Genomic DNA, 27,365 nt, shown 5'->3' with positions numbered 1-27,365 from the left:
TCCAGTTTAAGTCTCCATCGCAGGTTCACTCTGTAATCCTAGACAAACCACTTATGGAAAGAATCTTTAAAGTAATTAGACACCAAATCCCATTAGCCATTTTGTTGTGCCCGTAGATACTTAAATAACTTTGGAAAAGAAGTCATTCTCCCCATGTCATGAAGTTCATTCCTAATGCAGGGCAGACAGACGAGCTGACTGCTCAGGGGTGTTAACTCTTCATGCAGTTGAACCTCTACACTCTGTCACAAGTTTAAAACGGTGGCCTCCTCACATAGCATCAAAAGCACCTTCTGGTGAGAAAATGATCCCGATATTCAACCATGCAGCCCAATGTTACATTCAGAGAGAAGTGGAGGAGATTTGAATATTCAGGGGATATTTAGACATGGAAAACTGAGTTTCATATCATTGCTAATAGGAGAAACACAGAAAGGCCCCTCGATGGCCAACAATATACACATTTTGAGTTACTGAATGCAGCAATATTCTGCTGGATAATTCAGCGTGTTTTTCCCAACAAAAATTGTTTCATCTATTTCTTAATACAAATGTAACAGCTAATTGCTTCACAGACATGCTGTGCCAGTGGAGTGACTGCAGAAGAAATCTCTGTTGATCAAAGCTCTCTGTCTTGTTATTGCTTCCCACCTGGAAGTGGCATCCTGACACCGCTCACCCTCAGCACTTGTTCTGGCCCTGCTAGGTCAGTGTCTAATGGTGCTGCAGCTTGCTAATGTCTTTCATTCCTGGGCCACTGCCAGCTCCTTGGTGAAGTAAATAAGCTAGCTTTATTCAATGAAATTTCACGGCCATAAGCACAGGGGTACATAAAAGCACTGCTTAATAAATCAACAGTTTCTAATTGTACACAAATAGAATGAAAATCCAAGAGAATAAGAAGCTGCACCGTGTCATACCAAGTGGTTTCAAAGAAGGCAAGAAATGCCCTGTGGCTACTGACAACTTGCACAGCCACACATAAGATTTGGACTAAGTAAAATATTTCATGAGGAAAAGTCATTTCAGAGAGTCCAGCTCCATCTGCATTATCTGTATGTCTGTCTAAGGAAGGCTTTCCCTGGGCTGGTGTCTCAAAATGTAGCACCATGTAAGGCACCAGGGAAATAATGAGTGTTCAGGACCTGTTATATAGTGCTTTTTACATAAGTGCAAAACAAGTCAGAGAGGGGAATCAGTCTGTGAAAAGGCATTAGAGGGAACTTCTCCAAATCTGTTTTTGGAAGGCAGGCTGACCTAAATAACTCCTAAGTGACTAATTGGAACAAAATCACAAGCTGATTCTTCAGTAAGTCTTTCAGTAATCAAAGTCCTGTTAATGCTTCTTGCCAGACCTATAACAGACTGCAGCTCTTCTGGACTAAGTGGTGCATAAGAGAATGTCCAGCTTGACACATCTCCCAGCCTAGGCCCATTTTTACCATAGTTGTTTACCAGCTAAACCACATGTTATTAACAGATTTATTTGACAAGACTATGATTGGGTGAAGTGAAATGTAGCGCTAGAACATGACAGGTAAGCAGACAGTCCTCACTCAGAGGTGGACTTCTAGGTGAATGTGGTGCACCTCAAGAGTATTTTGACAGTCATCTGAGGGGAAGAAGCATAACGGCAGAACTGTCCAATCCCATCCCACTGTAAATACAGTTGGGCAGATATTTCTCACTCAAGTGGTTTTTTTACTACGAGATCCCAGATTGTCAAAACTGCCATGCTAGTGAAGAAAGGGCTTTAATTTCAACAAATATTCGTTCCTGGAAACATGGTGGGGGAAAAACAAAACAAAAACGACAAAATTACCAACCAGCCAACCAACCAACAATCAACTAAAGTGCCTGACACTTTGAGCCTGTCAGACTATCCAGTAGCATCATCACTGGGTAGATTCTAACTTTCCTTATCCAAGTGACTTACACCCATACTTCAAGCCACTTCAAGCTCTCCAAAATAACCAACCAAAAATCATAAAAAACAAAGGATTTCTAATTTTGTTCAGGAGTGCTTTTCAAGATGTTAATTTGTCATCCTTATTTGAGAAAGGGCCAAAGCTTCTATTAGAAAGGGATACAACTTCATTCAAAAAGTAAGCTGCAGCTGACTCCATGCAGCTCAGATTTACAGAAATCTGCAAGCACGAATCTACCACTTCGTGCCTTACCAAGTGAACTTTCTTGGCAATCTCATACTTTAGTTTTGTACAGAACACTTCAAAGGCTCACAGGAGAAACTGATTTTCCCAGGAATCTTTCTGTATGGAAATGTCTAGGTGATGTCCTTTCCCAAAGTTCACATATCCTGTAACAACCCAGGTGGTGTTCATCATCTGCCATCTTGCAAGGTGTGACAGATTCTCTGACCCCACTGTGGGTTGCCCTACTAATGCAGATTAATGGCAGGGAGATTTATAGATTTGTGGGTTTCCGTCATTTGTCTCTAAGTGCCTAGAAGATACTGGCCATGCTGTAAGAGTAGCAGTCAACAGCTGCCTCTTGTTATTCATCTCCTTTAATTCTTCTTTCCCTCCTCACTGTTTCCACTTACTGATTCAGTAGTGAAAGAAGATTAAAGAACTGCCAAAGATGGGAAACACAACATGTAGAAATGAAAGGAAAGGTTGCAAGGACAGGGTGCCTACAGTTGACATTCTAGACCTTGTACTGAGGGGAAGGGCAGAAGTTTAAGTGGATGTGGATGAAGTATTGTTCGTGTTCCCTGGTGCACTCCAATTTCACCCGCTAGAAGAAAAGAAAGATCAGGTCAAACTGTATTCCAAGACACAACACGTAATAAAATAAAAGAAAAACACTCGAAAGGAATAAGCATCCCTAAAAGACCAGGATACAGCTGAAATGGTTCATTTCTAGACATGTCTCTTTGAGTTACTCTACAACAAAAAAAAAAAAATTAAAATTATTAGAGAAAATTCTCAGCTACAAAACACTATTTCTCAACACAGGCTCCACCATTAACTACATATTTTCACCAGCAATGAACTAGACAGAGTCTGTACGTTGTGCTCATAAAAATCTGCATCAGTGGAGATGACCCACAGTTTCACAGCTGCTGTGACAACATTATAGCTGGGGAAATGTTGTGCATACAGTCCATCTTTCATCAGCCCTAACAGATGGAAGTCAGAAGGCACAAAATCCGGACTATATGGTGGGTACGGTAGAACAGTCCAGCCAAGATTGGCATGGGGGCTTGGTGTTACTGTGTTTCAAGAGAATGGCTGTCTTCTCTGGCCTGACTCTGGAAGTTTGAGCCTTCAGCTTAGTCAGTACTGCAGTGTAGCGGTCAGAGTTGATGGTTCGGGTTCCAGGAAATCTAGGAGGATCATCTCTTTCCTATCCCGAAAGACTGTACACACCACTTTACCTGCTGAGAGCTGCATCTTGAACTTTTTCTTTGATGATGAGTTCATATGTAACCACTCTATGGACATTTTGACTCTGTGGTGACACTACATCTTGTCATCAGTAATGATGTAATCCAGGAAACTGACACTTTCAGCCTCAGGCTGGTTCAATAGTCCTGATAAACTTGCATGCAGAGTTATTTCTGTTCCTGTGTGAGCAAATGCGAGACTCACTTGGCACAAACTTTGTGATATTCCCATGTTGCTACCATCATTTCCAACACACTGAGGCTGGTATCCAGCTTCATACACAGCTCCCTGGTCATAATCTGCTGTTTTGCGTGGATGAGCTGATGAAGATGCTCTTCTTTTCAGTGTATGACAGCTGTGCATGGACATTCAGAGTGTGGCCTGTCTTTCATGTCACTGTTGCCACTGCTAATATGTACCACCCATCGCCTCACTGTGCTCACATCCACTGTTTGGTCTCCACAAATGTTCAGCAAGTGTCGATGAATATCAATGAATGCCATTTTTTCTGCATGGAGGAATTCAATTACATATCTTTGCTTCATGTGCACTTCCATCTCAGACACCATTTTGTCAGGCTGCCCCTCTGCTGCCCTCTGTCACATGGCTAAACGTAACTGAATATTGGTGGGAAGGTTCAACCTCTACTGCCATACCACCTTTGATATTGTGAGCCTACATAATAAAATAGAGGGCACTGATTTCAAAGAAACCCGCACACTTTGCCTTGAATAATGACTCAAAGGTAATGATTCAGAGTGTTAGGGCTGGTATTCTATGCAGAGAATTAGTTCTTCACAGATTCCTTTTAAGTGCCTGCTGTATAATTTAATTCAAGTTCCAAGCATGTATCTTCGTGTATGTGGTAACAGAGAGGTATTCCTATAGGTGTGCACTATATCAAAGGGAAAGAAACCACCTCAACCCAGCCTGCAGATCACTGGCAGCATTTTGTCAAAGCTTCTGAGAATTCCCATGACTGCTACATAACTCACTGCTATCCTGCTTCCTTGAACAACAGGGGAAACAAAATATTATGAATTGCCTATTTCTTCTGTATGTTCTGTGTAGAAATCACTACTGATTTGCCTCAGTACGTAGCTACAGCTCTTAGCCCCCACAGCAACAAGAGAAATAATATTAAAAGAAAATGCTGTGGTAATGGTATCAGTTGGGGGAAAAAAAACAACAACATGAACTGTTGCCATTCTGCTGCCTGTTGTTTCAGCACCACCTGCTGCTGCTTCTTTGCAATGCTATTAGGAAATCTTAGCTTGACGTTGTATTTCAGCTCTAAAAATACATGGGAGACATTAGAAAGCACGTTTCTTGTTTCGTAAATGCTTCTGAGATCACACAGAACAGTTTGCGCTGATGCTTTTTGTCGTACAGGGAGTAGAAGAAGAGACTGATCTAAATCTTACATCCTGACTTAGGCAAAGCTCGCTCTGAAAACAGCAGAGACATCTGTAGAGTTGACTTTTGGTTTGCAAATATTTTCTGAAGGTAATCTTGTTCATCACATTTACCAAATAAAAGCAAATTGGATTCTGGCACAGCGAATGATCCTGAAAAGATCTGTCGACAGATCTCATTTCACCTGTTGGATCTGTGAATAGACCCATCTCAGAGGGAGGATTCATTTTGCCTCACATAGTCACATCCATGAGCGTGTTCCCCATCAGCTGAGTGTGCCTGAGCAGACAGCACTCTCTCAGCTTGTCCCTTCTTGCTATTCTTAGAGCAGTACAGTACAAGTCACACAAAAGTTGATGTGCCTCTGCTCTACCAAAGGCAAAGCAATAGACATCAAGGCTCCTGGAGGAAGCTTATGTTCCTCTCCTGAGGTTCCTCTGTTGATTGCAAAGGAGCTCTACCAAACTGACCGCTGTCATGAAATGCAAAACCAAACCCAAGCTCAAGTGGGACTGACACTGGCAGCTGTATCCAGAGGAAGTTTATATACCTATATATTTTACACAGATTAAATTACGGACAGTTGCAAGTTATTTTCCTGAAGGGACTACCAAGGGTATGTCATGGAAATTTACTAGTGTCAGAAACATTGCTATGGACGGAAAAAGTTACTGATAATCACCAGAGGGGCTGGAAGGATGGAAAGGAACTTGAGGAGCATGATAGAAGAGGAGAGTCTGATATTTGAGATGCAGATGTGACTAAGGAACTGGAGAGAGATACAGTGAGAGTGGAGAATTGGAAACATGCAATGCAGTACACAGATTTGAGGACATCTGTCTTCCTGAGTTGTGTGGATCATCTTGTCTAATATTTTCATGACTACAGCTTCCCCTTGGTGGAGTCTCTTGAATCTGTTTTGGAGCACCTGTTACACTACAGACCATCAGATCTCCAAAACCTTCATCTTTCTCTGTATTCTGCCTCTGAAACCATTTGTCGGCAATAAGAAGACAAGGCGACAGCAACTAGAGCACCAAATGAATAAACATTAGCACTGGCACAATTAATTTAACTGTCCTGATTTATAAAACCATAACTGGAAGCAGTTTAGTTCTGCTCTTGAATGCTACAATTAGAGCCATAACTTTCTGGCTTCTCTTGTTTTTTCTCAGTTGTATCCTCCATTCTTCATCTTTCATTCTGTCCTGTTTTCGTAGAAAACTTTACACCCGCAGTTCTTGTCCAATGAAAGGCAAACACCTGTAGGTGCCCAAACTGAATACAACATCAATACTACAGTGTCTGGATAGGGAGCTAGGAGATATAGTTTAGAGGTTTTCTGTTGGTATGGTAAAGGGAGGACGGTTGGACTAGATGATCTCATAGGTCCTTTCCAACCTTATGATTCTATGATTCTATGGTCATTACCTTTTTTCAATATTGTAGTTAAACATAGCCAGCAAAAAAGGAAAGAAATAAAGGTAGTCAGCGATTACATGCTTGAAGGCAACAGAACAGTAATGGAAAAATTAAGCCAATGGAATGTTGCTGTTTGGCACTTTTATTTTCTTTGCAAAATTTGGTGTAGTTGAGAGTTCAAGAAATTCTAGACTAAAATAACAGACCATTGAACAGCAGAAATAAATTCCTCTTAAGTATTTTAACATAATGAATTTGAGAAGTGTAGACCTTTAAAAGTTGGTAATACTGATAAATTTTAATGAACTCTGTTCTGTTTCTTATGGGGGTATTTAAAAAAAATAAATTATTTTTATTTTAAATAGAAACGTGAATCTCTTAGCCCCTAAGAAATTTCCTTCGGCTTATCACACAATGTTATCAGTTGCAGAACAGCTGGTACATTGTAATCATAGGCCATGACAACCCATTGTGTTCACCCCAACCTATTCTCATTTCTATGCTATTTTCCTATGGGAAATTTCCCTCTAGCCCAGTTTGCATCACATCTACAAAGCACAGAGGTCCTCCTCCCTGCTCCACTCCTCTCTTTCTAGGACAAGGGCCATGGGACTGCAGCTCATGGGGAAGCAAAAATACTGGGGAACTACCTGGTGACCAGTACTCACAAAACCTCTCCTACAGGACTTAGCATTTTTGGCAGAAAACAAATTAATTGATTTAAATAAAAATGTACGTCAGCACTAATTAATTTGGTGTTTGAGTGTGAAAGGTACAAGCTTTCTAAACAAGAAGATATTATACTTCACTGTGAAATGAAGATGAAGAAATGCCTTGAAAAGGTTTTGTTACATATCTCCATTCTCCAATAACTCTCTCTTGCACTTTCTTTGAAACATCTCTTCCAGCTGCCCCAGTTACCAGATCTCCACATTTGACTCTTCCCTGTTCCAGCACCTTCTCAAAACAGTGACAAAGTACACACCATGGTGATATTTACCTCCAGCTTTACCTTGACGCTGGGAATCCAATCCTGGCCAGCCCTAGGCCAGACAGGATCTCTCAGTGCTTAAGCAAGTGATATCAGAACTAAAGCTAAACCAAAAGAAAATGGTGTTTCTTCTATAAATCTTAGTCTTACCATAGTACAACCTCAGCAAACTGTAGCAGTCCAGTTCAAGTTTTAGGAACTCCCATAAAAACCACATCACTCCCATAAAAAACACTTCAGCCTGGAGAAGAGAAGGCTCACCTTATTGCTCTCTATAACTTCCTGAAGGGAGGTTGTAGTGAGCTGGGGGTTGGCCTCTTCTCTCATGTAATCGGTGATAGAACTAGAGGGAATGGTTTCAAGCTGAGCCAGGGGAGATTCAGGCTGGACATTAGGAAGTATTACTTCTCGGAAAGGGTAGTCAGGCATTGGAATGCACTGCCCAGGGAGGTGGTGGAGTCACTGACCATGGGAGTGTTCAAGAAACGTTTGGATGTTGTGTTGATGAATATGATTTAACTGGGAAGTATTGGTAATGGTTGGACTAGATGATCTTCTAGGTCTTTTCCAACCTTGATAATTGATTCTGTGATTCTGTGATTCTGTGATTCTGTGAAAGCATCAACAGCTGTTCTGGTTCTGCTGAAGACATACCCTCATTTCAACATTTTTTTATGTAGGACCACTGTCAACAGACCTTTCTGAATACTCTTCATTCAGAGTTCTAAAGACGGAAGGCTTTTCCTCAAAGAGCAGAAATAGGTGCTTGGTGAGTAAACAATCCACACCATTTTTCTCTATCTCCTCCAAGAAAAAGGCAGCAGATTGTATAACAGATACGAGACAGATGCAGCTACCACTCTGCCAGTTGAACTGTGTTTAGATAAGGAATGACTCAGTAAACTAGTTAAATTCTCAGATCTTCCCATCTCTCTAAGTGTACCATAGAATCACAGAGTTGTAGAACCATAGACACATAGAATCACAGAATGATAGGATCACAAAATGGTTTAGAGATCATTTAGTTCCAACCCTTTAGTCCAAAAAGTATTTACTCATGTCAAGTCTCAGCTCTCTATCTCAGCCTCCAAGCCCATTAGCCCAGATGTTCCTCAATTCTATAAACATAAAAATGTATTTTTTTCCCATCCTTATTCTAATCACTCTTTTACAGTTTCTCCAATGTTTTTATTTTAAATATCTTTCTGTGTATGTTGGTATTAATCTTATGTAAGTGATAACTTTTTTCTTCTTACCTTTTCTTCTTTGCATTTATGTTACATCCAAAAAAAAATCAAAGAGGGGCCTGTTTAACTACTGTTTTTACTTGCTTTTTAATTATATATTTACTTCTGGACAGCAACAACTGCAGAGAGATTTTGAAAATAAAAGACTTGTTGTCCATTACCTGAGTTATTCCCAAAGAGTAGACTGTAAAATGATGCTAGTTTTAATAACCAGAAGAAAAATATCTCAGAGTATTTAAGACATAAAGAAAAATACAGAACCAATTTTATTTAGGGAACTAGAGCCAACAGACTGTAATTAGCTGCTTTCAATCTATTACTGTGAAAGAAAACATTGGCCACAATAATGTTATAAAAATCAAAATGACTGCTTGGGATAGGCAGATTAATATTTCCAGATGCCTGAGATTACATAAATTTCACTAAGCATATACATATATGTGTGTGTGTGTGTATGAAAATATATATCTATATCTATATCTATCTATATATATATATATAGATATATATATGCTAATCTGTATTCAGGTGACCTCTGAACACTGCTGGCAGCCTTAACCAAAGAGGAGGTAAGCACAGAGAATGACAGATGGGAATAATGCCAATGTTTAGGGTAGACAGGCCTGTCAAAATATGAGATACCTATTTATTTCTTAAAAACAAAACAAACAAACAAACATACATAAAAACCCACACACAACTGATTTAATAATAGAGCCATTTGGCTTTTTAAAGCAATTACAGTTTAGACATCTTTGCTAATTCATTGTGTATCACCACAGGACACTTTCCCTTAGACAACAGCTGCACACTGCTAACAAATCCAGGGAAGACTGAATGGAACAGCACATGACTGCATTTTTTTTCTCGACATATTCATAAAGAGGCTTCAAGTGCAGGAGCCTATGGAAGTTGAATCTTACTTCCATTCACATTTTTCCCCATGGACCAAAATTCTTTACAACCACACATGAATTGGCATACAGAGCTGAGAATGTGAGAGCAAAGTGCAATGTATTATATATGCAACCTTCAGTTGTGCCGTTCTTCTTTGTCAAACACCTGAAATGATTCTGCAGGAAACAGCAATCACATGCACCTATGGTTTCACTAAGAACAACACTGACACCACTGTATAGCAGGTAGTATTGACCCATGAGAATGATACTCACCAAAGAGTTGGCTTACTAAGAAGACACAAGCACAGGTGCACTGTTCAACAGTCTGCCTCAAAAGGTTGTGTGTGACTCCAGCTCTGGAGGGTCTAGACAGGCTCACTAGAGAAAGCGGTAGGTTTTTGTCTGAATGGCATTGAAAACAAATGTTAGCTGGCTATTTCAATAGAGTGTGAATCACATCCAGCTGTCTGCTTTAGAAATATCTCAGCTTAGCATACGGGTCACCATCACGTGCTAAAGAAAGTTCCCCCTTCATTTCAGTTGAGGATTAATAGAGCATTTTGTGTGAATGCTGGATAATTAGTGATGTTAGCTGTCAATTCACAATTTCAGATGAAACCCCAAGTAGCCAACTGCACGCAGCAATCACTTGCATATTCACTAATTTGCATCACAAAACTCTTCAGCTGCCAGTCATCTCAGCTGGCCTCACAGATATTTATTTGTGTGCATATACAATGGATCTGCTTCATAATGAAATATCTAATTGGAATCGATCTATTGATTTCTACTTGTACTATTACGAACACTTACTGTCCATTATATATAAAATATATTCATTAGATGTATATTCTTTTACTGCCTTGTTTCCTTTTTTTTCTTATGTTCATTCTTGGGAAAACGAAAACACACACTTTCAAACATTACTTGTTCTTCATTAGTTGTACTTAGGGTCATTTCAAGTCTTACTTCTCACACTACATTGTTTTCTTTCAGTACTGATTAGGACATGAAATATTCAACCAAAATTTCAGGGGTTCATTGTACTGGTCTGTTTGAGATGGCATTAATATTCTTCATAGCAGTCGCCAGGTGCTGTGTTTCCATTTGGGACTAAGACAATGTTGACCACACACTTGAGCTTTGGCTCTCACTAAGCAATGCTTTCACAGTATGGAGGTTTTCTTCGTCTCACTTTGCCCTGCTGGTGAAGAGGCTGGGGTGGGCAAGAAGTCAGAGGGGGACACAGCCAGGACAGCTGACCCCAAGCAGCTGAAAGGATATCCCATAGCACACAGCACTGTGTGCAAAGGTGAAAGGAAAGTGGACATTTGTGTTTATGCTGTTTGTCTTCGTAAGGAATCCTTGAATATGATCATAGAATGGCTTGGGTTGGAAAGGACCTCGAGGATCATCAGGCTCCAAGCCCTCTGCTGCAGGCAGAACCACCAGCTTCCAGATCTGGTACTAGACCAGGCTGCCCAGGGCCCCATCCAACCTGGCCTTGAACACCTCCAGGGCTGGGGCATCCACAGCCTCTCTGGGCAGCCTGTTCCAGCACCTCACCGCTCTCTGGAAAGAATTCTCCATGGAAACAGCCCCGTGGGCGGGGCCGCTCCATTGCCATGGCAGTCGGAAGTGCCGCTCGGCTCTGGCCCCGCCCAAGGCGACCCGCAAGAGGGGTGGCCGCCCTCAGAAGATGGCGGACGGCGGGGCAGCTCCCTCGCAGCAGGAAGGGGAAATGTCGGCGGCCGGACCGGGCCTAAGGAGGGAGCGGCAGCACCGCGGTAGTGGCCGCCCGCCCAGCGCACGGGATTTGCAGGTGAGAGGGCGGGGAGGGGCGTCCCGGTCTCTCAGCGGGGCGGAGCGTTGTCTCAGGGGTGCCCCTGGCTCTGGCCGGGCTCAGTGAGGGGGCGGGGAAATCAAGGTAGTCAGGCTGAGTTTGTATCTTAATCCTAATACATACTTACTCTAGTTGCATTTTTGTTTCCCATTTCTGTGTCATATGTGTGTAAAATGTATTTGTTTCCCAGTTTTATCCGAGGTACTCTTAGCAACTTTATTGCAGTTTATTAGCATCGAAGAGAATATGCAGGATTAGCAGGACACGGGGAAATGGTTTTAAGTTAAAAGACGGAAGATTTAGGTTGGATGTTGTGGGAAGTTCTTCACTAGGAGAGTGGTTAGGCCCTGGAACAGGCTGCCCAGGGAGGTTGTGGATGCCCCGTCCTTGGAGGTGTTCAAGGCCAGGTTGGACGGGGCCCTGGGCAACCTGATCTAGTAAAGGTGTATGTTTGGTGGCCCTGCCAGGCAGGGGGGTTGGAACTACATGATCCTTGAGGTCCCTTCCAGCCCGGGTCATTCTGTGATTCTGTGTGATATGAGTAACATATGTGTGTGTATTCTGGAGCTTTAATATTGGCTGGCAGTAGCTAATGAGACTGTGTGGACCAAGTGCAAGCAGAGTACAAGTATCACATCACTGCCATGATCATACTAATTATCTCAATAGAAAGGAAGCTGAATTTAGAGAATTAGTTGTGAGTTCTCATGTTGATGTCTCTAATTTTCTGATGATGTGCACATTTAGCATTAGTGTGTCTCATTTCTGTTCCATATGTAGCTCTAGACCTCTAAAATGAGTACTGTTTTCAACAGTTGGCCTTGGCAGAGTTATATGAAGATGAAGCTAAAAGGCAGTCCTTGTGTCCTGACAAGCCAACAACGACAAGGATGAGTAACTCAAAGGGGTAAGGCGAGCTTTGTAGTTCAGACATGTGTCAAATAGGTGCTGTGTTAGCTAACAAAATGCTGTTGTCATAGTTACTTCATCTTCTTTTTGTACAGACAGTGCTCTACAGCAGTTCATAGTCAAAAGTTTGGAATCCCTGTAATAATGTGTAGTCCATGTCTTAGAATGCTTTTTTAGTCATATTTATTTGGGAGCTGTTGTGTCATATGCTATTCCAAAGTGCTTTAAACCCACTTCACCTAAGATGCTCCAAGTGAAATGCGGTGCTGCTTGTTTTTTTTTTCTGCAGAGCCTGAATTCAGGTAATTGCTGTGTCAGAAAAATACTGCAGTTCTTTCCTTCACAATTCAGCAAATCAGTAGTTTGTGTGACACTTGACGAGAGCTGCTCTCAATCTTCTGTTTAGGTCAGTACTACTTAAGTAACTAGCCAGATAAATGAGTAGTGGGTTCATAGGAGGTGAGAGAAATTAGGGTGACTTTGCAATTGAGTTGTTTGGTGGTTCTGGGTAGATAGAAGACATGTTTGTAGATATAAAGCCAGGTTTTGCTGCCTTGTAGTGTTTGTGGTTCACGCAATGGGGTTTGAAGATTCAATATAGCTTTAAAACTTTTATAAAGAAACCTTGCCAGTTCTTAATTAATTGTTCTTTAAATTGTTCTAAAGAAGTCTTTAAATCATCACTGTCAATGAGGCCATAACAAGGATTGTATCTGGCTTGTCTTTCATTCACTGCTGCCAATATGAATCTCCATTTCAAAAGAGGTCAAATAGGAGGAAGGAGCTTACTCAGCAGCACTATGCCTCAAGTGTATTTTCAAATGCAGATCCTTATGAAGAAGGAATTTAGCACCAAATGAGAAAACTGCAGAATCATAGTTTGGGATTCTTGGATAAAACTGCCTAAAATCAGGTACATAGAACAGAATCTATAAACAAATAAAACAAACAACTCAATTTACTAGTACCTGTCAAGAAGTTACAGCTTCCTGTTCCAGCTGAAGAAAAAGCTGCAATACAGTGTTGCAAATACTTAGCATGACAGGTATTGGCAAGCACTTGTTCTTTGCTGGCAACCATGTTGGAATCTGAGAGTGGAAAATGGCTACAGTTAAGCTATTTGCATGGTATCCAAAATAAGATATATATAGAGATTTTTAGTTGATTTCATTTTCCTTTTAAATGGTAGGTGTTAATGGCAAGGAAACATAATGCTTCTCTGGAAGTCATCTACTTGTCTGCACAGTTGCAGGTATAGAGGATGTCTGTGGGCCCTACTGGAGCAAATACCATTCTATTATGCATTCTCTAGCACCTTCACCAAATGTAGGTCAGTTGGCGTAAAAGTACAAGCCCCACAGAGCCTACAGTGTGTCAAGGCAAGAAAACAGAAGGGATTAAGGATAGAAGAATACCATAGAAGAGCTTTTACTGCCAATGACCTAAGTCTGTAACTATGCATCTTTTTTCTGAGAAGATAAAAAACAGATCCTTCTTGGAGCCGTAGAATCACTTTGTTTTTACAGCAGTACTTAACACAGTGATGCTCTGCTCTACTATATTTTGATTTGAAATGTACTGTGGTGAAACACTGCTGAACTAGCAAACTGCCATGTAGCGGACTGTTGTGTGTGTGTTCTTATCCTGCCTGTGAGCTTGGCTGCCTTACATAGATTTTGCATTGGTGAGTTTAATTGTGAAATACTCCACGATGAGGGTTTACATCTGTAAAGCTCTTCCTGGCATATTGTAAACTGACAACCTCGTTTGTCTTCTGGTAGCTTACCAACTGGTCCTTGTTCTAAGATAGAATGAAAGTGGCATTTAATAATCTATTCAAAGTCTTTGTAACATTGCCACTCAATGAGTTTCTAAAGTCATGCAGGATAGAAGTGAAAACTACTACTTCTTACGTTCTGGGTTACACATAGACAGGAACTTCAGGGCATTGCAGTGACTTCACTAAGCAACAAAATCAGCTAAAACATGGGAAGAATTGGAAGTGAACACTGGTAGACAGGATTCTCCAATAGATGTTCAACTAGTAATATTACCTTTATTATCAGTGAGACCACCAGCAGAATTCCACTTCAGGCTTGTTCGATATTAAGCATCTGTGTACTTTGGACAAAAAGCTATTATGAGAAGATAAACTTATCATCAAGGTGGATCTTCTGGAGGATTTTGTCTGGCTTAGAAATAAAATCGTCATGTTTAAAAAATGATAAAAATATGTCCTTAGCTTTAATGGTTTCAGAAGTTGGATGTGAAGAATTTAGTACCTCTGATACAGATGGAGAGTATGTGCCGGTCATCTTCATGTATGTTCTTTCTTTTTTCTCAACAGTCTTAAAATTGATTCTTTCAGAAGTTTGAGAAAACCAGAGAGAAGTATGAGTGATGACAAAGAAAACCAAAGGTATTTCGAAAACAAAAAACTCATTTAACAATTGTGAAAGTAATTGTTATTTTTCTTAACATTGCTCCACCCTGTTTTTGAAAATGCATTTGTCCATTGACTTACTTTCATTAATGTGAAGAGAAAAATGATACTTGTCATTTTAAAGCATTGTTGGTTATGAATGTTATTATTCTAAAGATTTTATTCAGGTGACTCAGAATATAGAGGATTACAAATTTCTGGGGCTTCTAACAATCCAAGTAAAATTGTTGCTGAACTCTTCAAAGAAGCAAAAGAACACGGGGCTGTACCACTAGATGAAGCTTCAAGAACATCTGGTGACTTCAGTAAAGCAAAGGTAAAAGTCAAAAGGCATTTTGATCTCTATTTACATCAGGCTCCGTAATCAAATGAGAGCAAATATGTCTTTCTGTGGTTTGCAGAGAGCAGAGGGATTTGATCAATGCAGTTGTGTACTATGTGTGCTCAGTAGCTTGTACAAGAAAAAAAAAAAAGTGCTTCCATGCAATTTCAGGGAATCACAGGATCACCAAGGTTGGAAAAGACTTCCCAGATCATCCAGTCCAACCATCCAACTGCCACCAATACTTCCCCATTAAACTATGTCCCTCAGTACATCTAAATGTTTCTTGAACACCTCCAGAGATGGTATCTCCAGCACCTCCAAGGGCAGCCCATTCCAGCTCCTGACCACTCTTTCAGAGAATAAATTTTTCCTAATATCCAACCTGAACCTCCTTTGGTGCTACTGGAGGCCATTCACTCTAGTCCTATCACTAGTTACATGGGAGAAGAGGTGGATCCCCCCGCCCTTGCCACAACCTGCCTTCAGGGAGCTTTGGAGAGTGATGTGGTATTCCCTGAGTTCCCTCAGCCACTCCCCATAGGACTTGTGCTCCAGACCCTTCTTGGCTTCATTGCCCTTCTCTGGACACACTCCAGGGCTCCCATGTCTTTCTTATAAGTAAGGAGCCCAAAACTGAATGCAGTACTTCACCACTGCTGAGTACAGAGGAACGATCGCCCCCCTGTTCCTGCTGGCAAAATTCATTCTGATGCAAGCCAGAATGCCATTGGCCTTCTTGGCCACCTGGGCACACTGCTGGCTTGCATTAAGCAAGCACTGACTGACACTCCCAGGTCCATTTCTTCCACACGGTCTTCCAGCTACTCTGCTTCAAGCATGTAGTGTTGCCTGGGGTTGTTGTGGCCAAAGTGCAAGACTTGGTCTTGTTGAATTTCATCCTATTGGCTTCAGCCTTTGCCAACTTCTCCAGGAGTGAGTAGGGTGGAAGACAGTGTCAAATGCGATGCTCAGGTCTATGTAGGCTGTGTCAACAGCCTTTCCCTCATCCACAAGGTGGGTCACTAAATCATTGATAGAGATGAGGAGATGAGGCTGTTCAAGCAGAACCTGCCTTTGATGAATCCATGCTGGCTGGGCCTGATCCCTTGGTTGTTCCCACATGATGTGTGGGAAGAATTGTTAGGAATCAGCTTGAACTGGGATTATTTGCTTCATTTTTAATTAAGTTGATTTTTAAAAATTAACTGCAGTTGTCACAATGTCTGTGTTGCATTACTTATGTTCAGTGGACAGAGTAGAAACTAATATTGATCCTATAAAAGTTACTAGATATATATATATATTTTTAGAAAGCATACAAGTTACAATTGTTTGTTTTTGCTATTGAAGCAAGTGTGCTGTTGTTTTTAATTGTATTAATTTAATAAAGTGTTTCAGTTATCTCTTCAATGAGCTTTACTTTGTATATTTTTCAGTCATTTTCAGGTGGTGGATATAGATTGGGTGACTCGTCTCAAAAGCACTCTGAATATATATACGGAGAAAATCAAGATGTAAGTACAATTCTGAATAGCCATAAAAAGTCTCTGATAGTTGCCTGCCTTTACTATGTCTACAGCTTAAAATATCAGTATTACTGCAGTTGTATATGAAGAAGGAAAAATATCTAAACATTAGAAATGTGTTCAGTAGAAATTAAGTGAAAGTGTTTCCAGAGGAAAAATATTTAGTGGATACCACTAAGGGTTGTGTTATGGATATGCTGGGTAAGAGGACTGGGTGGCCACATGCAGCTTTGGGAACATGAGTTGCTGGGAGCATTCTGATCTCCTGACCAGAGTTGCGAAGCAGAGGTTAGAAATAAAAGCTTCATTTGACGCAGAGAAGAGACACAACAGCTGTTAAGCTGACTATAATGTAGGCATTCACTGAACTGATTTGGGTTAATTAAAACCCCTTGGTAATTAGTGATTTCTGTTTAACATTTTTTGCTCTGCACTTATATTAGAAGTGATACTTACTCACTGGTAAATACCTACCACCTGAATATCTTTACCATGCTTGGTAAAATAAGAATAATTATAAGTTAAAAGAGTGATTTTGGGGTAGTTCATAATTTAGAAAAGCAAGTCATCTGTATGTTATATGATACCACAACTTAGGAAAGCCAGAAAAATGAAGGATTTCTTCAAAATTCTGGGGAGAGACTGCTTTGATTATGACTTGTGTACAGTTAGCGGGGTCCTTATCCATGATTTCACAGAGTAGTTGAGACGGGAATTGTCTTTGTTCAGGTCATCTGGTCCAACCCTTCTGCTGAAGGAGGTACACCTCAAAGATCACCTTGAAGATCTCTAAGTAGAAGACTCCACAACCTCTCTAGATGCAATGTTCTATTGTTCAGAAACCTGCAAAGTATAAAAAAAAAAAAAGTTTCCTGATGTTCAGAGAAAACCTGTATTCCAGTTTGTGTCCATTACCTCTTGTCCTGGTGCTGGGCATCAGTGTACACAGCCTGGCTCTGTTTTTTTTGCACCTTTAGGGATTTACACACTGATGAAATCTCCCTGAGCTTTGGCTTCTTCAGGCTGAACAAGCCCAGCTCAGTGTCAGACTTCCCACATAGGAGAGAATGCTCCGTTCCCTTCATCTCTGTGGCCCTTTGCTGGTCATTCTCCATTATGTTTGTGTTTTTCTTGTACTGGGGAGCCTGAAATTGGACACGGTGCTCTAGATGTGGCCAACTACTGGCAAAGCTCTGCCTAATACAGTCCAGAATACCATTAGCCGCCTTTGCTGTAAGGGCACACTGCTGGATTGTGTTCTATTTGGTCTCCTCTCAGGTTTTTCCAAGCTGCTTCCCAGTAAGTGCCCCTCAGTGTGGTAATGACTACGATGTTTTATTCTCCAGATGATGGGCTTTGCATTTCTTGTTGAGCATAATTAAGTTCCTGTCAGCCCATTTTCCATCCTGTTGAGGTGTCTGTGAATGGCAGCGCGACCCTCTGGTGATCAGCTACTTCTCCCAGTTTTTGTATCATCTTCAGACTTGCTGAGGGTATGTTCTGTTCCATTGGTGAGATCACTAATGAAGATTCCAGACAGGATTAAACCCACTGTTGGTTTGTGCAGTACATTGTTAGTTACTTGCCTCCAACTAGACTGTTCTACTCATTACCACCGTTTGGGCCTGTCTGTTCATCTCGTTTTCAGTCCAGCTCACTATTTGCTCATCCAGACCAAACTTTTAACAGCCCTTCTATGAGGATCTCCAGGTGGGCAATGTCGACTGTTCTCCCCTCATCTACCAGGCCAGTCATTTCATTACAGAAGTTGGTCAAACACAGCTTCTACTTGATGAATCCATGCTGACTGCTCATAATGAATTTGATGTCTTTCCTATGCCTGGAAAATGATTTCCAGGTTTAGCTGCTCCAGTCCCTTCCCAGGAATTGAGGGGTGAGGCTGACTGACAAGTAATCAATTAGCTTTCTCTAGACATGATTCTAGTTCAAAATTGCCTTAAATCTTGAAGCTAACTTGAGACATAGTTATTTCTAAAAACAGATAACAATCTAAAAGAATCCCATTCTTCTTTAATAATAATACTCATCTCATTGTGTCTTTATAATTTTTTAATATCATCCGCATACAATTTATGCTGGAGTCTTCTCCTTGCAAATTATTTTCAGTGTGGTGGAAAATGCATGGCTTTTTTTTTATAGCAGACTATAACTAGTGGGAAAGAAGGCTCAAGTCAGAGACTGGGTGCTGACCCACAGCTGAGAAAGTGCTGGTTTCACTACTTGAAACAGAATGATGGGGGAAAAAAAGAGAAGTTTTTCTCCATCTTGGCATTCATGTTTTTCATGCTTTTATGTGAGTGGCTGAATTTTATTAAACCATTCTGTCACACGAATTATAAATGGCTGGTTTTATAAATCCTCTCTATGCAAGTTACTCTCATCCTCTCATCTTGACACTTCTTTGCTGTACTTGATGCAGTTTGTGTGATAGTCTGCTCTGACTCAAGATCAAATGTGGGAAAAATCAGGTCATCTTTTCTTTTAAATGATTCCTCCTTTTCTTCCTTATACAATTTAAATGCATCCTAGCTGATAATATGAAGATAGTGGAGACATCAAAAGCTTTTATTTGCCAGCTTTTCAGACTGAGCATGACTTTCAGTCTTCTTTTTCCTGTGCTTAGATACAGCTTAAATTCTTCCACTTATTAATAAGAAAGAAACCAAGTTAGTATACTCTGTTAGTCTCATAATATTAAAAAACCAACCAAAAAAAATATAGAATGTTAGGTTGAAAGACAGTCTAGTCCAGCCTCTTGTTCCCACAAGCCAACAGAAGTGATAAGTTGGATCAGGGAGATGATCCAGGTTAAAAGCAAATCTTTTCTTCTTTTTCTCCCTTTTCTCCTGTCAGATTTATTTTGCTTGGGATCATGTCATTGTGTGGAAGTGAGGGAAAGACAAAAATACAAAATCTTCTATACCTTGCTATTCAGATGAGTGCCTAGAGTTGATGTTAAGCTCATAAAGGCAGGAAAAACAGGAGAAGCTAAAGGATGTGGTCTAGGTTGGGAGCTGGACAGTAAGGCATTAGTTACAGGAAAAAGAGGTGCAGGGTAGAGCTAGTAACAACTTTAACTGCAGTTTAACAATTTGATGAAATGGCAATTATAGCTCTAACTGGTATGTCAGCAATATTTCATAAATACATGCATTTATTTCTTATTTTATCAACAGGAAGTGTTTACTGCTTTTAAATGTAGTTCAAACACTGTCAAGTTCATTATGAAGTCATTGTATATTGTCTGTATGTCATGAATCATAGAATTACCCAGGATGGAAAAGACCTTGAAGATTATCGAGTCCAACCGCAGCCTAACCAGAACCCTAACTCTAAAAACCCTACACTAAATCATATCCCTGAGTACCACATCCAAATGGCTCTTGAACACAACCAGGGATGGCGATTCAACCACCTCCCTGTGGGGAGCCTATTCCTGTACTTAACGACCCTTTTTGTAAAGAAGTTCTTCCTAATATTCAACCTAAACTTGCCCTGGCGCATGAATAACAGATTAATAAGAGACCTTTTACCACAAATGTAAAATTGGCTGTGGAATAAATAGTAATCTGTAGGAAACTGAAATACTTTACCTGTGTATCTTCACTTTCTTGAACATCCATGTTTTTCCCTAGGTTCAGATTTTGCTGAAACTGTGGAGGAACGGCTTCAGTTTAGATGATGGAGAACTGAGATCCTATTCAGACCCAATAAATGCTCAGTTTCTTGAGTCTGTTAAAAGAGGGTGAGTTAAAACAGCAACTTTGGGGCACAAAATTGGGGCACATCCTTCAAGTGAACTGAAGAAAACTGTATTCTCTAAAGGACCGAAATTATTAAAAACTCAAGGTTTCTGCTATGTTTGTACCTATCAAACGAGATCCATATTTGTCAGCAGATGCATAGAGTAATTAAAAAACTGATATTTGTTGGTGGCTTAACTTCTAACTTTACTCATATAGGCTGTTAGTTCTGCATATTTTATTGGTAATTTCTATGCTGATCTTTTTTCTTCATTTTAGTTTTTCATTTTATCTGTTATTTTGAGACCAAGCCAATTCATAAAACAACTGGGCATCTATGGCTTTTAAAGTAAGCAGACAACAAGCATGAGCTTGTACAGTGTAAGATTTTTGTGTAATTCTTCATTGCAGTACAGAGTGTAACCGAGAGCCTTTTTTTGTATTAAGGGAAATTCCTGTGGAACTGCAGCGACTCGTTCATGGTGGCCAGGTTAACCTGGATATGGAAGATCACCAGGAGCAGGAATATGTGAAGCCAAGACTGAGATTCAAAGCTTTCAGTGGAGAAGGGCAAAAACTTGGAAGGTAAAAAATCACTGAGTTTTCTGCGTCTGTTTGTCATGCCAAAAGCTGGATTTAATTAGTTCTTTTGGAGAACTAATCAAGTGATGACAGCAGTATGAAATCACTTTGTGCCACCTTGATTTCAAGGTCCCAGCACTGATTTTATAGTCACTTGTAACCGTGGAAGCTTATATGTAATCTTACTAAAAGGCAAGTCTTCTGTGTCCTGGACCTGCTCTTAGATCTGCTAGGTGTCTGTTGTAAATACAAGATTTCTCTGCCTATTCTAATGTATGATTTTGTCTCTCTATATTTTTTTTTCTACCAATAGAACTGGTACATAATATTGCAGAAATCATTCCCATGTTCTGAGTGTTTACTTTGTCCAAATATACTTAATCTCTGTTCAGATTAAATTACTGTCATAGTAAACAGTTAAGTGACAACTCTGCCAGCAAGCAGGCGTTTTTACATAACAATTATCGGTTTTATAGCATCTTCTCCCACTGATTTGATAAGAGCTGTTGAGTTGTGAGTACTCCTAGGCTTCTATTTGTGGTCGTGTCTATTTGTGTGATTTATTTGTTTGCAAAAAAAAAAGATATTAACGGTATGCTGTTGCACTTAATGTTGGGGAAGAGGAGGCTGAGGGGAGACATTATTGATCTCTTCAAATGCCTGAAAGGTGATTGCAGTGAGAGCAGGGTTGGTCTCTTCTCACTGCTGACAGGTGACAGGGCAAGGAGGAGTGGCCTCAAGTTGCGTTGGGGTAAGTTTAGGTTGGATATCAGGAAACACTTCTTTGCAGAAAGGGTGGTTAAGCACTGGAATAGGCTTCCCAGGAAGGTGGCTGAGTCACCATCCCTGGATGTGTTTAAAAGCCTTCTGGATGTGGTGCTCAGGGACATGATTTAGTGGAGGGTTGTTTGAGTTAAGGTAGTATGGTTGGGTTCTGGTTGGACTTGATGATGTTTAAGGTCTTCTCCAACCTGAGGTCTTCTATGATTCTCTGTAATTCAGTAAATGCTTCTTAGCAGTTTCCAAACTGTATTTCCTGTTTTTTAAAAAGATAATAATCAGGAAATGTGCTCACAAGCAATAAAAAGGTAAGAAGCTCTTTTAGGAGTGATGCTGCGAATAATTGTATGCAATAACATTTTCACCTGAGCACTTATTTGTGCTACTTAAAGAAATACAAAACAAAAACAGGCAGGGAAGAGAGGAGGTTCTATATTGAAGAATGTGCACACCCATTGTAGATTGTTTTGGTAGCTTGTGCAGTCTTAGCTGTTTAAGCAGTGAAAGAAAGGGATCAAATATTTATCTCCAGTCAGAATGACCTAATTTGTATATTATGCAGGACAAAGCTTTCTGTGTGGTGTTGCCGATTGATTACCTGCTGATATCACTTGTGTTCTAAAAAAGTGGGGCATACCCAGAATCATATAACAGTGCTCATGACAGAAATTTCTAAAGTAGTTTGGGACAGTTAACAATATACAATACAATATAATGGTGTGTAATTATTCTTTTTAAATCCAGTCCATGAGTTATGATCTGTAATCTTAGTATCAGAGACTGTCATTTCATGTTCTGTATGCATAATATTTCAGTTCTGATATTCCAGTTTGTACCTGATTACATTTACCTGATATTAAATAGGTAAGGATCTACACAAGATACAGTAAAAATATATGTGGAATTTTACAGTCATTGAAAAGAAACTATGTAAGTATTATTTATCTTGTTTTGTGTTGGTTTTTTTTTTCCACTTGTCTAGTCTTACACCTGAAATAGTCAGCACACCTTCATCTCCAGAGGAGGAGGACAAATCCATTCTTAATGCACCTGTTCTGATCGATGATTCCATTCCAGCAACTAAAATTCAAATCAGATTAGCTGATGGAAGCCGATTAATACAAAGATTTAATCAAACACACAGGTAAATTAATTCTACATCAATAATTAATTCTTCATCTGTGATTCAATACAGGTAACAATAACTATTTTGGTAAGTTTGTGCTTTATCATCAAATTCATATCAGCAAAGCACCAAAAAGGGGGAAATAAAGTTCCAATATCACATATCTGCATTGTTTTCATAGACAGAGATGTATTGATAAATTGACCATCAGAGCAAAACTGTGTAATTGAAAACACAGGATATTTGGTAATTGCAGTCACAAACTTTCCTGACCTGTGATGTTCTGTGATTTGTAAAGGCTCAGTACCAGCCATAATGAGTGTCTGTTTAGGTATGAGATCCCCTTACTGTTCCTGATGAAACTGATGTCTGGACAACCTTTCAAGTGTAGTCATCTCAACCTTGAGCTCATCATGGGAGAAGTCAGTGGCTGACTTGGATGATACTTTGTATTAAGGCATTATGGAGTATAATATATTCCACAGTATAGTCAGAGTTGCTCCTGTAATCTGGAGCTCCAGCTTTTTGTTTCACTGTACTTGAAGCTGCCTAAGCTATGACTGAATAATATGTGGTTTGTAAGTGTAGACTTATTCCTGTAGTCAAAAGGGTATATGGTCACACCATATTCATTTCAGTTCTGGTGTGTGGCTGGGCTAGAGCTGACAAACAGTGGATGGTTGTCTCCCAGGGATGGGCAGCGTGTGAAACTTGGTGAATGTTCAGATTGATTAGGATAGAATAGTTCAGTAGGAAGAGACCTTCAAAGATGATATATTTGGATTGCCTGACCTCTTTTGGGGCTACCCAAAAGTTAAACATGTTGTTGAGAGCATTATCCAGAAGTGTCTGGAATGCTGAGAGAAATGGGTCATTAACCACCTCTTTAGTAAGCCTGTTCCAGTGTACGATGACCCTCACAGAGAGGAAGTTTTTCCTTATGACAGATTTGAATCTCCTTTGGTACAGCTTTGTGCTGTTCCTACAGGTCCTGTGAATGGGTTACCGGGGGAAAAGCCGCTAATTAATAAGTGCTCCAATCTGCCTAAAACCCTCTGCAAGGCCTCTAGTCCCTCTCAGTTTAGCATTGTCAGCAAACCTGCTGAGGACACACTCCAGTCCTGCATCCAGATCATTGATAAAAATATTGAGCAGGCTGTAGAATTGAGCCCTGGGGAACACCACTGGTGTCCGTCTGCCAGCTAGGTGTAGCTCCATTCACTACAACCCTGTGCATGCTACTGTCAAACCAGTTCATCACCCAGCATGGTGTGAAACTGTTTATCTCAGAATTGGTCAACTTGTCTAGAAGGATGCCATGGGGGACAGTACCAAAGGTCTTAGTGAAATCCAGAAAGATTACATCCACTGTCTTCCCTTGATGAACTGGTGTTGACTATCCCTGATAGTATTCCCTTCCAGTCTGCAGGACAGTCTTCTCCATAACTCTTCAGGGGACAGATTAGATCGATACGCTGCAGTTTCTTGTGCTTTTTCTGAAGATGGCTGTAATGTTGGCTACTTTCCATTCAGCAGGGACTTCTCCTGACTTCCATGACCACTTTTAATATTTTGAGAGAAATCCAGCTATAACATCTGCTAATTCCTTCAGCACCCTGGAATGCATCCACCCTGATCTGTGAATCTGGGGATGTTGAGATACTACAGTCGTTCCTTTACAGTTCCATTGACTATAGATGTAAAGTCAGGGTTCTCCAACTCTGGGGCCCAGCCACCCCAAGAATTCATCATTGCTGTTAAATACCAAGGTGTTAAATGCCTCTGTCTTCTTATTCAGTGACCGTCTGCTCCAGTCAACTTAGTAGTCAGCTGTTTAGAGCTTGCCATTACTTTTATTGACATTGTTAGGGTATTACTACAAATGGTGTTGGCCAACCTCATTTATTTGTCTAAGAGATTGTTTTAGAGCAAAGTTCTGTGAAATTATGCTTTGCACTTTCTATTCTACGTGGCTGAGAGAACTTTGAGCAGAAGGCAGAGATTTGGGTAGCAGTTCTACCCACACTTGGTAGCAAGCAAGGCTCAAGTTAATGCACTCCAAAATGTGCAGCACTGTGTTAGAACACAGCTGAAACTTGTCTTGAATCCTGCCTTGAAAATGATCTTAGCATCTTAGTGTGGACTCAGTTTCTTTACAAAGCTGTTATATGGCTTTGAGAGTTCACCTGGTCTCTTTTTCTTTTCCCTTCCATTTCTGTCTCAGAATAAGGGCAGAGCCAATGTGCAGCTTTCTTCACCTGACAAAATACATAGACTACAAGAAGGTAATTTCAGCTGAGATGCCAATAGACAAGAATTTGCAGCAATAACATCTCCTACTTCAGTAGGCTTGATAGTACCAGCCCAGGCTCTTCCTTCCCAGCACCAGTTTGAGAAATTACTTACCAGTATGGATGAAATTGAAAAGTAAAACCATTAGGACATATTAAACAGTTTTTCAATCTGTTATTGTGTTCTTAGTCTTCAGAGATTCAGGTTGGAATGCAATCATGTCTATATGCACAGCTTTCATGTCCATATCCCTTCCACAGGATTAAAGATATTCGAGATTTCATTATCCAGTCCCGTCCAGCATTTGCAACAACTGATTTTGTTCTTGTGACGACCTTTCCAAATAAAGAGCTAACAGATGAAAGCCTGACACTACGAGAAGCAGATATACTTAACACTGTGATTCTTCAGCAACTAAAGTAATCTTAGAGCCGCTGCTACAGTATGGAGTCTGTGCTGTATTGTCATACAATGTTTTCAGTAGATGAAAAACAGAAGGATCGGCATCTTTATTCTTCCACTTCCATAGATCAGATTTTTGATTTTCATGTCTTCCAGCTATGGCATATCTTATTTTTTAATTTCTCAGCATTGTTTAACCCCTTTTCAGTGTTAAAATTGAGTTTCCCTGTGTTAGTATGTTTCAAACAATGGCATGTATGAGATGTGAGCTATCACAGTGACTCTTCATTGTTTTACGGGGGAGGGGGGAAGAAGCATTTTACTGGAGGGGAGAGAGTATTTCATACGGTTGGTAAGATTTGCACTATGGAAATGTTTTATGCTGCATTGACAAACAGCCATGTGAAAACTTAGCCTGTAGGTTATGTTTACCTTCTAAGCTGTATTAACATCAAGGTATTCTGTTTGATAGGTTGACAGATAATTAATGCTGTATTATAAGTTTTGTATATTCTGTTTCTAGTGTTTCATGGTGTAGTATAATTATTTATATTTTAATTCTTATGTAAATATCCTTATATTGTTGTTTTGAGAGAATCAGTATCAGGAGATGCAAAGCTCAGCTGTAGCGGACTATAGTAGCATTCTCATTTGTATTCTGGTTGTTCTACTTGTGGTGTAAACTATGAATTTCTTTTCTTCTGAAGTTAAGGAAGTGAGAAAGACTGCTGTCATCTGAAGAACTGCTGTGATGTAGGTTTTGTGATGGTAGGTCTCTGGTCACTTTGAACTTGAACCCTGTGCAGCTGTGTGATTCTTCACATGAACAGTTACTTAAATAAAAACTACCAAGGTGCACAGACACAAACATTGTTTATTCAGTCATTTGCATGCACAGATGTGTTAATTGATTGTGTGGCTTTGACCTGAAAGTCAGATCTTTATACTTGGAATTTTGGCTAAAGACCTTTTGTAATATTCAGTGGGGATTTAATTGTGCAACTTGCCATTATACACTTCCATTGGAGGCTGTATAATTAAACCTCTTAATCTTTGAAATCACATATATATATATATATTTCAAATAACGTGGTAATATGTAAGTAGGAATCTTACATAGTGGGTAGACTGGCTGCAGATTTATAATATTTGTGGCTTTATATCAAATGAATGGATCAGACTCTGAAGGAGGGTAAATGGTCTGTATTCTTTGTACAGATATATGTATTAAAAATCCTGTTTTCACTGATTATTTTACCTTGCAAATATCAACACGCTTATTTATGCATAGCTTTATCTTTGGTTGGTATATCAGATTAATCTCAACTTTTCATCTCAAAGCAGAAGTTTGAGTAAATTTTAAATGTGCAGTTGTAATTGAAGCCATTTGCTTTTGTAATCTGTTGGCATGATTTAATCATAATACATTTAATGTGCTGAGTAAATAAACTTCTACGTTAAAAGACCATAGGCAGTTTTTGTTCTTCTCAGTTTCTGTTGTGTCGAAGTGCTGATTATGTTGCTTGCCAAATATAAAAGATATTCAGGCCTACATGGAAAGGGATGGACACGCACTATGCATGTGTTTTATACATTTATATTCTACCTATTAATTTGAGGTCAGAGTCAGTATTGTGAAGCAGACCATGGGCAGTCTGTGCTTTGGGCTTATTTCAGCTCAGAATGTAGGTGCAGTTCCACTGCTTATTATTTCTGAAAGCTGACATTAAGCACAGTGTTTAACCAAATAATATTTTTTTTTCCTCTTGCTGTGCCAAAAAACAGCTCATATTATGACAGTGTTTATTTCAAGTAGCTGGTGAATGTTAATGTTCAGTAGCAGCTGATAGGATCTAGGAGCCCTAGTAGTTGAGTTTATTTTGTCAAGCATTAGGAATACGTATCAGTGCGTGAATTTAAAATATTTCACTGCCTCTAAGTACTTGAAAACCTCTAGAACTCTTATTCTCTTTCATAATTGTTGTCCT

The 27,365-nt window shown here is 39.9% G+C and overlaps 1 protein-coding gene across 5 annotated transcripts; it reads left to right on the top strand.

Moving 5' to 3' along the window:
• The first annotated feature begins 11,073 nt into the window (after positions 1-11,073).
• Positions 11,074-26,843, top strand: UBXN2B (UBX domain protein 2B). 5 transcript variants are annotated; one of them, XM_015855649.3, is made up of 9 exons: positions 11,074-11,207; positions 12,044-12,135; positions 14,485-14,556; positions 14,737-14,896; positions 16,342-16,419; positions 20,088-20,197; positions 20,643-20,780; positions 22,540-22,701; positions 25,236-26,843. In XM_015855649.3, the coding sequence occupies exons 1-9, from the start codon at positions 11,085-11,087 to the stop codon at positions 25,396-25,398; spliced, it is 1,098 nt and encodes a 365-aa protein (XP_015711135.3). In that variant the 5' UTR covers positions 11,074-11,084; the 3' UTR covers positions 25,399-26,843. The 5 variants fall into 5 exon arrangements, 4 of the variants coding, with proteins under 4 accessions (XP_015711135.3, XP_032298625.2, XP_085393485.1 ...); XM_032442734.2 differs by having other exon boundaries at positions 24,908-26,843; XM_085537359.1 differs by lacking the exons at positions 11,074-11,207; positions 12,044-12,135 and adding an exon at positions 12,427-12,543.
• Positions 26,844-27,365: the final 522 nt, after the last annotated feature.

Source organism: Coturnix japonica, chromosome 2, assembly GCF_054131305.1.
Source record: "Coturnix japonica strain WE chromosome 2, WE-NBRP24, whole genome shotgun sequence".
In the NCBI taxonomy this organism is placed as follows: domain Eukaryota; kingdom Metazoa; phylum Chordata; class Aves; order Galliformes; family Phasianidae; genus Coturnix; species Coturnix japonica.
Note: the sequence above shows the minus strand (reverse complement) of the source record. Positions and strands in the feature narration are given on the sequence as shown.